This window comes from Sinocyclocheilus rhinocerous, unplaced genomic scaffold, assembly GCF_001515625.1.
Source record: "Sinocyclocheilus rhinocerous isolate Xijiao unplaced genomic scaffold, SAMN03320098_v1.1 scaffold77, whole genome shotgun sequence".
NCBI classification, from domain to species: Eukaryota; Metazoa; Chordata; class Actinopteri; order Cypriniformes; family Cyprinidae; genus Sinocyclocheilus; species Sinocyclocheilus rhinocerous.
Window position 1 is genome coordinate 562351 of NW_015635045.1, and position 13401 is coordinate 575751.

At 37.4% G+C, this 13401-nt stretch overlaps 2 protein-coding genes across 3 annotated transcripts in view; both read left to right on the forward strand.

Annotated features, from left to right (window-relative positions):
- The first annotated feature begins 6233 nt into the window (after window positions 1-6233).
- On the forward strand, window positions 6234-9429 carry LOC107746424 (alpha-ketoglutarate-dependent dioxygenase alkB homolog 6). 2 transcript variants are annotated; one of them, XM_016560645.1, is made up of 6 exons: window positions 6234-6494; window positions 6571-6639; window positions 6739-6799; window positions 8440-8591; window positions 8663-8782; window positions 8868-9429. In XM_016560645.1, the coding sequence occupies exons 1-6, from the start codon at window positions 6432-6434 to the stop codon at window positions 9135-9137; spliced, it is 735 nt and encodes a 244-aa protein (XP_016416131.1). In that variant the 5' UTR covers window positions 6234-6431; the 3' UTR covers window positions 9138-9429. The 2 variants fall into 2 exon arrangements, with proteins under 2 accessions (XP_016416131.1, XP_016416132.1); XM_016560646.1 differs by having other exon boundaries at window positions 8684-8782.
- A 2219-nt stretch (window positions 9430-11648) lies between these two features.
- LOC107746417 (calpain small subunit 1-like) overlaps window positions 11649-13401 on the forward strand; it is a 10929-nt gene continuing 9176 nt past the window's right edge. Inside the window, exons 1-2 of the mRNA XM_016560639.1 lie at window positions 11649-11702; window positions 12559-12627. Coding sequence (XP_016416125.1) covers window positions 11649-11702; window positions 12559-12627 — 123 coding nt within the window. The remainder of the gene's footprint in view (window positions 11703-12558; window positions 12628-13401) is intronic.

The window sequence follows — 13401 nt, forward strand, 5'->3', positions numbered from 1 at the left end:
GAGTTTGTTTATAGGAGCAAAGGAAGCAAAGTTTCCTTACTTTAGCAAAGGAAAACCAGTCTCCTCTTGGTTTATATCGAAATCCTCTGACATTTTTCTTTGCAAATCCTCGGTTTGTACTTCTAATTCATGACCGTGGTTTTGTTTTGTTCTTGCTCCGTGTTCGTCACTAATCATGCAATGCCGACGTCTTACGTCATCCGCTGGAACGGCTTCCACGTATGACAGATACCGGAAGTGAGAGAAAAGTGTTTATTACATTTGAAATATGGATATTTTTCTGACAAAAACACATGGATTCGCTACAGGAGGCCTTTATTCACCCCCCGGAGCCGTGTGCGGCACATTTTATTATGGACGCGCACGCTTTATTTGACGACTTGTGGACTGTTCGACTGCAATGATAGAGCTTGGAATAGCCAGGACCATTTTTAATATAACTCCGACTGGATTCGTCTGAAAGAAGAAAGTCATGTACACCTAGGATGCCTCGAGGGTGAGTAAAACACAAGCTAATTTTTATTTTTGGGTGAACTAACCCTTTAAGTTCTCTTTTTAAAGTTTTGTTATAAGCAGTTCACACAATAAAAAAGCGATTAATACATGAAAAGTCTTACATATAGCGCCTTTAAATTTTTAGATGTTTAAAGGCATTAGCCTATATGTATTTTTTTGTCATATTTAGATTTTTATTATTTTCATTTTGTTTTAATTTAGTTGTTTGTCTTATAGCTTCTAAATAAAGCAAATATTTCCAGTTATCTTTGGGTTATCACTGATTTACGATTTATGTTGTCTAAATAGGATTTCTTAATATAAGAATTGTTTTTTGTTTTTGTTTTTTAGTGATCAGAATTTTTTTTTTTTGTAGCAATAATTAGTATTAGTCTTTGTGGTGTTGAAAATGATTGTAGCCTATATTTAACTATTATATTTACTACTATTTACAACTATACTATATTTAACTAATATGTTACACGCAAACAAACAGTTTATCCAAATAGCATCACACAGCATACTGCATGTGCGGCAAAGCCAAGTTGGTGATTTTTTGGTCATTATGATGAGAGAGAGAGAGAAGAAAAGGAGCTTCAAAATCAGCTCATGTTGGCTTTGCTCCAGTCGGCTCTGTCTCTCTCTCTTAGACACACACACACACTGTTGGTTGTGGTGATGCTGTGTCGAAGCGGTACGGTCCTGCAGTGCTGCAGTTTGATGGCGCGGTTGAAGTGTCATTATGATGAATGGCAAGATCAGTATGAATCATAACGCCTGCCTGTGATGCTGTTAGGTCGCTAAGAGCCAAAATTTGCGTGTATGTGTGAGACTCATAAGCAATAAGAAATGCATAAACAACATTTATGTAATGCACTGACACAGATGATAGCCCAGAAAACAACTGTATGGCTGTTAAGACTGGGTTTAATAAATTTAGGCAATAAGCAGTTGCAGAAGAGAATGTTAATGATTTAAGTTTTTATTCATATCTTTGTACTGTTGAGCTGATGTGGTTACCTGGTTGCCTTGGATACCTTTTGCAGCAATTGTTCCTTGCTCTAACAAACCCTCCCTTTCCTCACACACACACACACACATCTGCTGAATCCCAAAGTTAACTATTTCTACAGCTTCTTTCTTGTTATTAGAAATGACACATTCTATGCTTGAATAAATCTGCAGTAAGATATTGAAAAATAAATTATCCAATTTTGCGTTGGTAGGATATGAGAAGAAATTATTATAATTATTGTAAAGGGATGACATTGTATAAGATCTTATGATAATAAAAGAAGCCACTTAAATGTGTATTATTATTATCATTATTAAAATTCCCTCAAAACGTTTTCACCAAATCTTTAAAATAATAATGAAGAGATATCCATAAGGTATGAATTTAAAGTGATCACTTCTCGACCGCCTCAGCAGTTGCCATGGCAGTGAGACTGCTGTAAATTGCGTTCTGTGTGGATGTTCATACGTGGTATGTTTCCTTGATTATTCCTGTAAACAACGAATCAAAAGATGCCATTCTAGGCCTCAGTGCTATAGCCTATTGTAAAGTACAATATCCAGCAGCCATATCACCCTGTAGCCCAAGACTGGTCGCCCACTGATAAGCAGGGTTGAGCGTGGTCAGTACCTGGATGGGAGACCTCCTGGGAAAACTAGGTTGCTGCTGGAAGAGGTGCTAGTGAGGCCAGCAGGGGGTGCTCACCCTGTGGTCTGTGTGGGTCCTAGCGCCCATAGTGATGGGGACACTATACTGTCAAAAAGTACCGTCCTTCAGATGAGACGTTAAACCGAGGTCCTGACTCTGTGGTCATTCAAAATCCCAGGATGTCTTTCGAAAAGAGTAGAGGTGTGACCTCGGCATCCTGGCCAAATTTGCCCATTGGCCTCTGACCATCATGGCCTCCTAACCATCGCCATATCTACTGATTGGCTTCAGCACTCTGTCTCCTCTCCACCAATAAGCCGGTGTGTGGTGGGCGTTCTGGCGCACTATGGCTGCCGTCGCATCATCCGTGTGGATGCTGCACACTGGTGGTGGATGAGGAGATCCCCCCTCACAATGTAGAGCGCTTTGAGTGCTTAGAAAAGCACTATATAAATGTAACGAATTATTATTATTATTAAAGTGTGTTGTGTGCCTGCTATACACACACACACACACACTCAGAGACATACATATTTGATATGTTGAAGACACACCTCGGATACTGATTGTTTTTATTGCTACTTTGAAATTGTACCTTGCCAAGCTATATGCCTAAGCTAATTCGTAGTGATAAAAGATTTAGCTACACTACAAGCTACAAACAAAAAGTAGCTAACTGCATTTAAGCGTAGGCTACTTTATAAATACAAATAAAAAACTATCTAATGATATTTTAAATAATTCATACTGAACAGAATTTCTGGCACAAAAAAGACAATAAACGTATGAACAATAGAGTGATACAACAAAAACATCCTTATGTACATAGGCTAATTGAGATGAAAACGGTACATACACAATACAGGGACTCGAATCAGTGAAAGTTTTTATTCTCTAATGCATCAGACTTTGGGAGAACACACCGTTATGAATGAACCGATTCACTATGATTTCAGAATTTTCAAATGAACCTATAATAAACTTACTGTTTAGGATCGAATTGAATTCATTAGAATAATTCGGACTTCCCAACGATACTTACGAAAAAGAGGATCATTAAGGATGAACGATTAACTTTCCAGCGCTTAATGACAGACAGAAAAGGGACTGTTAAAGTGAAAGCATTTGACCATACCCTCAGCTCTGACATTATTAAAACACACCAGCTAAAAATTATGTTAGTTAATTGCTCCCCAAACGCTAGGCTATATGGTTGTACAGTGTATCAATTAAAGACTGGGTTTTATAACAAAGCTGTTTTTTTTTTGTTTTTTTTGCTGTTAATAATAATAATTATCATTTATTGGTACCTAGCCAATTTTTCTGGACAACTAAAATTAATTTAGAGGCCCAGAGTACCAACTCTGTGAGTAATAAAATCAGTTGTTTTCTGTTGGTGTTTAGTAGCAGCACATTTCATTATAACAGACCCAAGGGCTAATTTTCTCTGCACAAGGCTCATGACAACTTATTAAATCCAATGTATGATGAAAATAAAAGATCAAAGGGATGTTCTTTTACCATGAAGATATCTAGTTAAGGATCCCAGTGTTTCCAGTCCTTTAGAACTTAAGGAATTCAGACTTCGATCATTATTCCTTTTGCATTTGGATACATTCGGTCTCACAGCAGCATGTGTTTTAAGATGCGAAAACGTCCACAATGCAGACAAAATGAATGTAACAGGTCGGTAGCCTAATGTGAGGGTGTGAGGGCTCAAACTCCGCAAACTTGCATATGCCGATGTGTTATTATACCATGTCTTGTTTAATACAGGTCAGAGTGACTTCACAGGTCCCACAGGAGACAAGTACATCTTTTCTTTGCACACAACACCTCATTAAAAGCATGTCTTACTCACCCGATAAATCAGGCATCTGTTGTCTGTGACAGAAAAAGGGCCTACTAGAGAGTGTAATGTTTCACAGACATGAATTTTTAGACTTGTTGATATTTCAGCACCTGTTGTATTGGATGGAACATGGTTAATTGGTTATGTCAAGATGCTGTTTTTTTAAGATAAAAATTATTTTCATTCTGCATATGTATTTTTTTGTGTGTTTGTTTATTTGTTTTAAATTCTGCGTATCTGTGATAAGATTTGTTTTTTTTTTTGTAAAGATTTTAGATTTTTGGAAACCGGAATCAGCAGCAAAAAATCATTATATATGTTGATTCCAAAACCATTTCTTATTCAGTCTTTTTATGTCTCTCTCTATCAGTCTCTCTTACAGTGCACAGATATTGTTGCAAATTCAAAACAAGATGATTTTAAAATGCATGTTCAACCCTTCAAAGCTCTGAAAGGTGACGCCTTTGAAGGGAATATGACATAGGGATGATCACTTTTCCATGCCCTCGTATTCTCGCCTTCATTCAGTGTGCTGTCTGCATTGTAGCAGCTTTTAAATTCACACTACTGTCCTACATTTTATATGCTTACACAGAGGGTCCAGTATATTGGCAGTACTGCATAGATAAGACATGATTACAGTACAGTAGTACAGCAGTACACAACATTAAGGCAATACTGAACATGTCACTATTTCACGACACTACTTCGTTAGTCACATTAGGATATCAAGTGACTTGTACAATGCAGCAGCAATCTCAGTGCAGCATCTTCAAATCTCTTTATTAGTATAGATATTTGTGATTATTTATGCAACACCAGTTAAACATGTAAAGCACAGTGCATAAGACCTCAATAATAACAGATAATAAATAATAAGAACATTACACAATGGTGCCATGAACACTCCAGCTTCCTCTGGACTGTTTAGCTGTAAATGTGATTTTTAGTTACAAATGTGATGCTGTGTCACCTTCATCGGCATTCAAGGTCATCAGAATTGCATGAATGCCGACCGTTTGTGCGCAATACAATCCAGCCTTCCCCTTTTGAAATGGCAGAACAGTGTCTCGTCTAATCATAGGAAAAGGATGTACTGAAGTAATCTGTGAGATTACTGTTTGCTGCTTTCTCCTATAGAGGTGTCTGGTTTTCAAAGATAGTTGTAGGGGAGGATCTCATCATTAAATCATGTTGTCAAGGCGACAAGTTTGTGTGGAGCATGGCTTTGAGGAGAGTGTCAGAACACAGGCGTATTCCTGTCACGATTTCATCACTATTTCTGCGTAACCTTGGCAACCCAAACTCCCCAAAAACCGCAACACTACAACCAGGTAAATACATATTACAACACTCACTCTAGCTGCTTTGTCAGAATGATTCATAGCATCAGAAGAGTTGTTAGCATTTCTAATGATGCATGAAGCGCTGAGCAGCATATCTGGCAACCCCATCAGTTAAAACATAAAATCACTGTGTTTTTTGCAGGAGTATACATGAAATATACATTTAAAAAGTGTATGTTGTTTATTATGCTTCACATTTGTATGTTGTGCTTCACAGTTGTTGGTCTTGCTCAGTTTATGCAACACACACTGCAGTGGCCAGTATCAACATTTACATGCTGGGCTGTTTCTTTCTCTGCTTCCAGTGGTCAAGAGCGATAGGCATATGCAGTCCTGCACTGTGCTCCTCAGTTGATGTTGTTAGCATTATCACACTTGATCAATAACTATTAATGAAGGAAACCATGGCTGATTCAAGATGTGGCTCTTGCTCTGCGTTGCCATGGAAACCAGAGCTGCAGCGCTGCGGGCTCAAATTGGGAGTTGGAGGAGAAAGACGGGAAAGAGAGAAAAAAAAGAGATAGAGAAGGAGGGGGTATTTCAGCTGGAACAGGGGAGAAAGGTAGCCCCTATAGCTAGAACCACAAACGTTGGTAACCTATTTTATGATCCTTTTACGACTTCACTTACAAGCAAAACATCTAATATTATAAATAAATGTATTTGATTGGGTAAATAAATCATTTTTTGTCTTCAGTCTTTTGGAGGCGTTCGTGTACTCCCTGCACATCATGGTCTGCTGTTGATTCAAATTATGCTACATGCGTACATTCCTGACGATTCATTTCAATGGTCACATCGCCCTCTGTAAATGTGCACGTCCTCTCCAAACCTGTAGACGGCGACTTGAGTCACACGTGTCACTAGAGTACACGATGAAACAACACATCAATGAACAATCCTGCTCATTCAGCAACAATTCAGTGATTTAAAACATAGATGCTACTGTAAATATTAATTAAGGACTTTTTAAATTAAGTTTTAGACATAGAATGCTTGCTTAGAGACTCTCGAGTGTCATGACAGTCAATTTCTTGCATTGCCAATAAATCTGTGATGGTTAAATATTGACATAATGATAACGATGGCAAATCCATGTAACATTTCTGCTGACCTGGAAAAGTACATTGTGAAGGAGGTAAGTTTTGAGATTTGTCATTTTAATTTTTGAATGGACGCATATTATTGTTTTTAATTACATGATTTATATTTAGACTCCTCCAACTATTTATTATGTTCCAAATTTTATAACGGAGGCTGAGGAGGAGTATCTGTTGCAGCAGGTAGGACTTTTAAATGGCCCGGTTTTCCTGGAATGCTGCTATCTGCACCTACATAACATGTCAGCAGTGCTTTATACACTGGCCTGTGTCTCTTGTAAGGTATACAGAGCTCCCAAGCCCAAGTGGACACAGTTGTCAGGGAGGAGGCTACAGAACTGGGGTCAGTAACAGGTTATATTTGACATAAGCAATTAATCAATGTAAATACTTACTTAACCATGTGAAGTCTGATATAGTCAGATTTTGTTCTTTTTCCAATAGAACAGTTTATTATTGAACTTTTAGTTCAGTGATAATAATAATAAAGTTTAAAGGGATAGTACACCCAAAAATGAAAATTCTGTCATTGATTACTCACCCTCATGTCTTTCCATACCCGTATACAAGATCTTCGTTTATCTTTGGAACACAAATTAAGATATTTTGGATGAAATCCGAGAGCTTTCTGACCCTACATAGACAGCAACGGATCTCACACATTCAAGGCCCAGAAACGTAGTAAGGACATCGTTAAAATTGTCCATGTGACATCAGTGGTTCAACTTTAATTTCACGAAGCTCCGAAGCGTTTTATTTATTATACAATTAACAAAAGCAAAAAAGGCCTCTAACACTAGCTTGCTCTATTCTTTTTCTATTCTATCTGTTTTCTTTTATTTATTATATAATTTAAAAAAACCTCGCTACGTGTACTGTGTTAAGCTAACTGAGACTTGTTATAGCACTTGTATATCATTGCTCTTTTGTTGATTTTGATTGCTTCCATTGTCCTCATTTGTAAGTCGCTTTGGATAAAATTGCTAAATGACTAAATGTAAATGTAAAAAAACAAACAAAAATAATTACTTTATTCAACAATTTCTTCTCTTGCGTGTCAGTGTTTGATGCACGTTCACAAGAGTACCACAACACATGCGTGTGCATTCATCTGCTTGCAAATAAGGCGCAGCGCATTGGCGTTCTATGTCAGTACGACGGTTCCTGTGTCAGCAGCACCACACACATGTATCGTGGTACTCTAGTAAACATGTGTTGTGTCCCTACTACCTTTCTGGGCCTTGAACGTGGTACTTGTGTTGCTGTCTATGCAGGGTCAGTAAGCTCTTGGATTTCATCAAAAAATTCTTAATTTGTGTTCCGAAGATGAATGAAGGTCTTGCGTCATGAGGGTGAGTAATTAATGACAGACTTTTCATTTTTGGGTGAACAATCCCTTTAATGTTTTGTATCATATTTGATGTGTCAGGCTTTTATGGCCCATACAGTAACTTCAAAAAAAGTTTATTCAGAGGCTCAAACTGAGCAAAAACCATAATATGTCATAATAAGATGACTTATAAATGTTTATTTTGGAATATTACGAACAATATAAAAGTTATGCTTATGTTTACTTTATAAAAATGATCAAAGATTTCTCAGCAAAAAGACATGTGTACCACAACCTGAAGGTGGACATTTTTAGAATTATACTAAAGGGCATTTTACTTCTTCAGCAAAGGTTTGATCATGTTGGTAATCTATCAAATATGATACAGTATGCTTTATAGGGTTAATCCCTACTGTCTGATATACTTTATCTTTTCCTGTTTGATGGAATCAAAAATGTTTGCCTGTTCATGTCTACTGGAAATATTTCTTCACAAATTATTTGTTAGAAGCTGTGGCCTGTGTACTTGTAGCTCTTTAATTCTTGACATAGATTCACTACTTCTCACTTTAACAAGAGTTCAGTGTAGGTAGCTGAGCTGAAGGGGATATTTAAAAAAAAAAAACATTGATTGATTGATTGATTTTTCCCAGGTGGATTGCCAAATCCCAAAGGAATGCTTGCTGAGAAGCTCCCTGATTGGCTTCTAAAGTACACAGAGAAAATATCGGCTCTTGGAGCTTTTGCTGGAAAGACAGCAAATCATGTGCTTGTAAATGAATACAAGCCTGGGGAGGGAATTATGGTAAAGAGAGTGCATTACCTTTAATTTCCTGTAGTTATAATTTTTTAACACACACAATATATTCATTTTAGCCTTCGTTCCCCCTTTCTCAGCCTCATGAGGATGGACCACAGTATCACCCCACAGTAACAACTATCAGTCTGGGTTCTCATACACTTCTGGATTTCTACAAGCCTGTTTGTCAGACTCAGGTAGCAGCAGACAAACTCAGGTAAACAATCAAACTATCAAACACAAGTGCACCAGTCTCTTAAAGTTCTCCTCCTCTCCCTGCAGTCTGAAATTCCTCAAACAGAAGAAAGACGCTACATGCTATCACTGTTCGTACAACGAAGAAGTCTGCTGATTCTCCAGGATGACATGTACAAGCTTTATCTGCACGGTATTCAGGGAGTTTGTGAGGATATTTTGTCAGAGCATGTGGTGAATCTCTCATCAACAGGGGCTCAGGTGGGGGACACGCTGCCCCGTAGCACCAGAGTCTCTCTTACCATTCGCAACGTTCCCAAAGTCATCCGTGCCAATTTGTTGCTTGGCAAGAAGTAACACATTCAGAGACTTGCCTGAACTTTGAACCAGACAAACAGGTTATACATGTTTACACCCTCAAAGCTAAGTGTGAAAATGCAATACACAAAATGTCTACAATATATTGTTGTACATACAGAGCATTAGTGTCTGTAAGGATATCTTACTATAGATACCTTACTGGTTGGCATGTATGTGACAGCCTTTGAAATATTTGTCCTCTCTAAGCTGAAAGGTCTACAGAGTTGTCTAATCTTGTACAAACCGATCTACATTGACCATTTTTAGCGAAAAGACAATAAATGGGTGTTTTGCAACATAAATAAATTGCTGTAATTATGGACTGTTGTATTTTTTTTTACACATTTGTATAATCCTGTACCAGTCTGACGTGCAACTTAGAACTCGTCGCTCAGGTGGTAAAAGTCTTCCCCTCCTAAAATTCTTGGAAATATGGGCAGGTCTTTTTCTACGCAGTTTGCGTATCGTTCTTATGGGGGTTGGTGGGTTCACTCTGTCTTTACGCCGTTTGCGTAACTTATTTTGAAATCCGCGTATCCTGTCAAATGCGCACTGCACTGCCGTGTGACAGACGACAGTTTACATTACCTTCCGCTGCTAACTGGTGAGTTTAATCTTTCTACGCCCTTAACAGCGAGATAAACAATATCTTTACACGTGTAGTAGCAAATATATTGTCCGGTAAATTCATGTTACGTACGATATTTCCTTGTTTAATGCGGAGTCATGACGGGTAGCTGGTTTAGCGTGTTAGCATGTTTTACTCGCATCCAAATTTAGTCGAGCATCTAATAATACGTTCATGATTGATCGCTCAGATTATTACTTAAATGCCAACCATTTTTTAAGAGGACTAACAAATGCTGTTATCTGAAGAATATTTCTGCTGACAAAACTGATAGTCAGCAAGATAATTACGTCGCATTAAAGCGATCTGAAAAGTTAAAAACGCCCGAGTTACTCATACACTCTCAATCTGCTGCAAACGGTTATCTAAGAGTAACGTTATTTTAATGCCAGTTTAGACGTGCTTCGCTTTGAAACTGTATGAGTGTTTTTTTTTCTTTGCGGTTTAATTAGTGTGGGTGGTTGGGTTCATATTTGTGTTAACTTAGGCATGTCCGCATTGAGTCAACACTGAGATGATTGACATTCGCAACCCCCAGTGTGCTCACATTTTTGTATTAAACCTTTCAACAATCGTGACATTTTAATATTGATTGTGTTGCCATTAATAATGTGTATTCATTGATTTAAAGTTGGTTTGGCGCAGTTAGTGACTAATCTATCTATCTATATATACACACACACACACACATATATACACACACATACATACATACATGTATGTGTGTATGTATGTGTGTGTGTGTGTGTGTATATATCAAAATTATATATTTATATATATATAGATCAAAATTAGAGAACAATCCATAAATCCTTGATTTTCTCTGAAATATTGTTAATTAATCTTCATCACTCAAAATTTAAAAGAATATTAGCTGTTGGTATACCACTGTTCTTCTTACATGTTTTACAAAATAACCAAGGCATTTCAACAAAAACCTTTATTTTGTGGTCAAAATGAGAGAACAGTAACCTCTGTAGCACGAAAGAAGATTACAACTAAAATTTTGGAGAGTTAAAGCTGTAAAAAATTAGTAGGAAGTGTAGAGGCTCTTGCTTTGAATAACTTCAGCCGGCCGCAGGACATCACTAGTTTCCCACACTGTGCTGGTGAGATCTTGATCCACTCTTCTTCCACTCTGTTTCATAGTTTGGTAGCTGTAATGGGTTTCTTAGCCATAACTTTGTTGCCAGAGATTTTGAACCGGGCTTAGATCAGGACTCTGGGCCCGCCATTTGATTATTTCAATATTCTTAGCTTCAAGGAACTGCTTCACCAATTTTGTAGTGTAACGGAGCATTGTCTTGCATGAAAATTGCAGGCTGATTGGGAGATGCTTGCAGGAAAGGAACTGCATGTTGCCGCAGGAGGTTCTGATAAACATTTGCATTCACTCTGCCATGTAGCTGTATGAGAAAACATTCCCCAAAGCATGACACTTCCTCCTCCACCTTTCACTGACTTCTTTGACGCCGAATATAATGTATATAATCCCATCTGACCCAAATAAATTAAACCTGCTCTCATCACTAAAGTGAGCCTTGGACCAGTTCTCCTTTATCCACACAACATGCTCCTCAGCAAAGGTGAGCTTAGCCTTTTGATTCTTTCTGCTGATGAGTGGTTTTGTCACTGCAGAGTGCACTTTTAGTCTGACTTCTCTTAAACAGATCCTTACCCTGTTCATCGTTCAGCATGCAAGCAATTCCAGCTGCAGTGTTGAACCGATTGCCTATTGAGAGTCTCTGCATTATCCTGTCTTCTCATGCATTTGTATTACATGGACGACCAACCTTTTTGGGGGACTTGAATTAATTAGTCAACTGTAAAGTTGTAATATTCAAGAAATCACAGATTTGGAATGACTAGCTTCTCTTGCAATGACTGAAAGGGTCATCCCTTTGGCCTTCATCTGGACAGCCTCCTGTCACAGGGTTTCAGTCACCTTAGAGCAGCCCGCAATATTGCAAACTCAGTAAAAATTAGAGGAATGCTGCCAGTTAAACACGGTTTGTCATATAATTAAGGAAATTTGCACCAGGTACCAGATTAACACCAATAACTTGGAGGTATCTGTAAGTGTTCTCTAATTTTGATTAGAGTTATTTTTTAAATATCTTATGTAGGTTTTTATACTGTACTTCAAAATTTGCTAAAAATAATAAAAAGGCTTTTATAAATATAAATTTGAAATCATTTGAAAATTAAAAAATGTGTAAAATAAACTTATACTTTAGATAGCAACTTGATTCTGTAATCCTATTACAGTATTTTTCACAAATAAAGAAATATTTAAAAATATATAAATAAAAAGTAAGTAAACACTAACCAACAAGGCACTCAGTATTCTGGGAAGTTTGTGTGCATTGGGAATCTTCTTTTTTTTTTCAAGTAAAGCCAAGGTAACACTCATTTTACATACAGCACACAGTGAAAATTATATGAATATGAAAATGGGCAAATAATGTGCAGCATAGTGTGGACTAGACAGACTTCTATCCGTATTAGACAGAACTGTTAAACAATGAAAAGGGAAATGTGAGCTCAGGTGCTGCCATTCTCAGCACCGTCAAAAAAAAAGTCTTGAACATATCGGCCAAACAGACAAACTTATCGGCCAATGCCGATATTTGAAAAATGCCAACTATCGGCCGATATATCGGCCTTATATATATCGGTTGACCACTAGCTGTAGTGGTGTTATGTGTGTTTATTCATGAGATGTTAATACTAAACCAGAGTGTACTTATACAACTGTGACTTCTTGTGTATGTGAAATTGATATGAAAGCATAACTATGCCTTCTTATCTTGTTTCCACAGCAATATTGACCCTGGCCAGTTTGTGCCTTCAGATCCTGTGAGTAACAGGAGCTCTCAGTGTAGTGTTATACATAAGTGTGTCTGGTGCTTGTTGTCAGTCATCGCTGACCCGTTTAAAAAAAGAGCCAATGTGTACACTAGGGCTGAACGATTAATTGCATTTGCGATAATATCGCGATATGAAAAAACACGATTTTTCAATCACAGAGAAATATCTTATGTAGGTTTTTATACTGTACTTCAAAATATGCTAAAAAAAAAAAGAGGCCATTCTGCTCCTGTTAGGAAAACTTCAAATAGATCATAGCAGTGACCTTGAAATTTAGAAAATTGTAGGTACTGTAGGTCTAATTTTGATTGCCACTGTATGTGTACGTGTGTTGTATAACAATTCTGTCTCTTTTTCCTTTTAGGTAGTGACTGAACCATTTGTGCCACAAGATGTTTCTAGCCAAGAAACTTATTGGAGGCATTATTGATGTGGTCAGGTGAGGCAATATTTCACTACAGACTCTTTCTCTTTCTTCATCAGTACATAAGCCAGTTTATATTATACTGCCATTTTAATTCATATGAGTACTTTGTGGGATTGTAGTTCATTCCTTCTGAAAATATATTAGGACACAGTTTTGCAACTTTGCCTTTATCCTGATTTTTTAATTCCTGATTTTTATTAATTTTTTTGCTTCAAATCAAAGGTTGTACAGTTGCGATTCATCTCAGAGCTATTAGCTATTCTGTCATAGCTATTTATTTTCTGAGAATTTAAGTATATGTTAAGTTAGCATCAGAGTGTAGGTACTGCTGTGTG

Excerpts from the sequence above, each read along its gene's own strand:
- LOC107746424 (XM_016560645.1), top strand. The coding sequence starts at position 6,432 with ATGATAACGATGGCAAATCCATGTAACATTTCTGCTGACCTGGAAAAG. Across the intron at positions 6,495-6,570 it reads AAAAGTACATTGTGAAGGAG|ACTCCTCCAACTATTTATTA; the intron begins GTAAGTTTTGAG and ends ATTTATATTTAG. Across the intron at positions 6,800-8,439 it reads GAGGAGGCTACAGAACTGGG|GTGGATTGCCAAATCCCAAA; the intron begins GTCAGTAACAGG and ends GATTTTTCCCAG.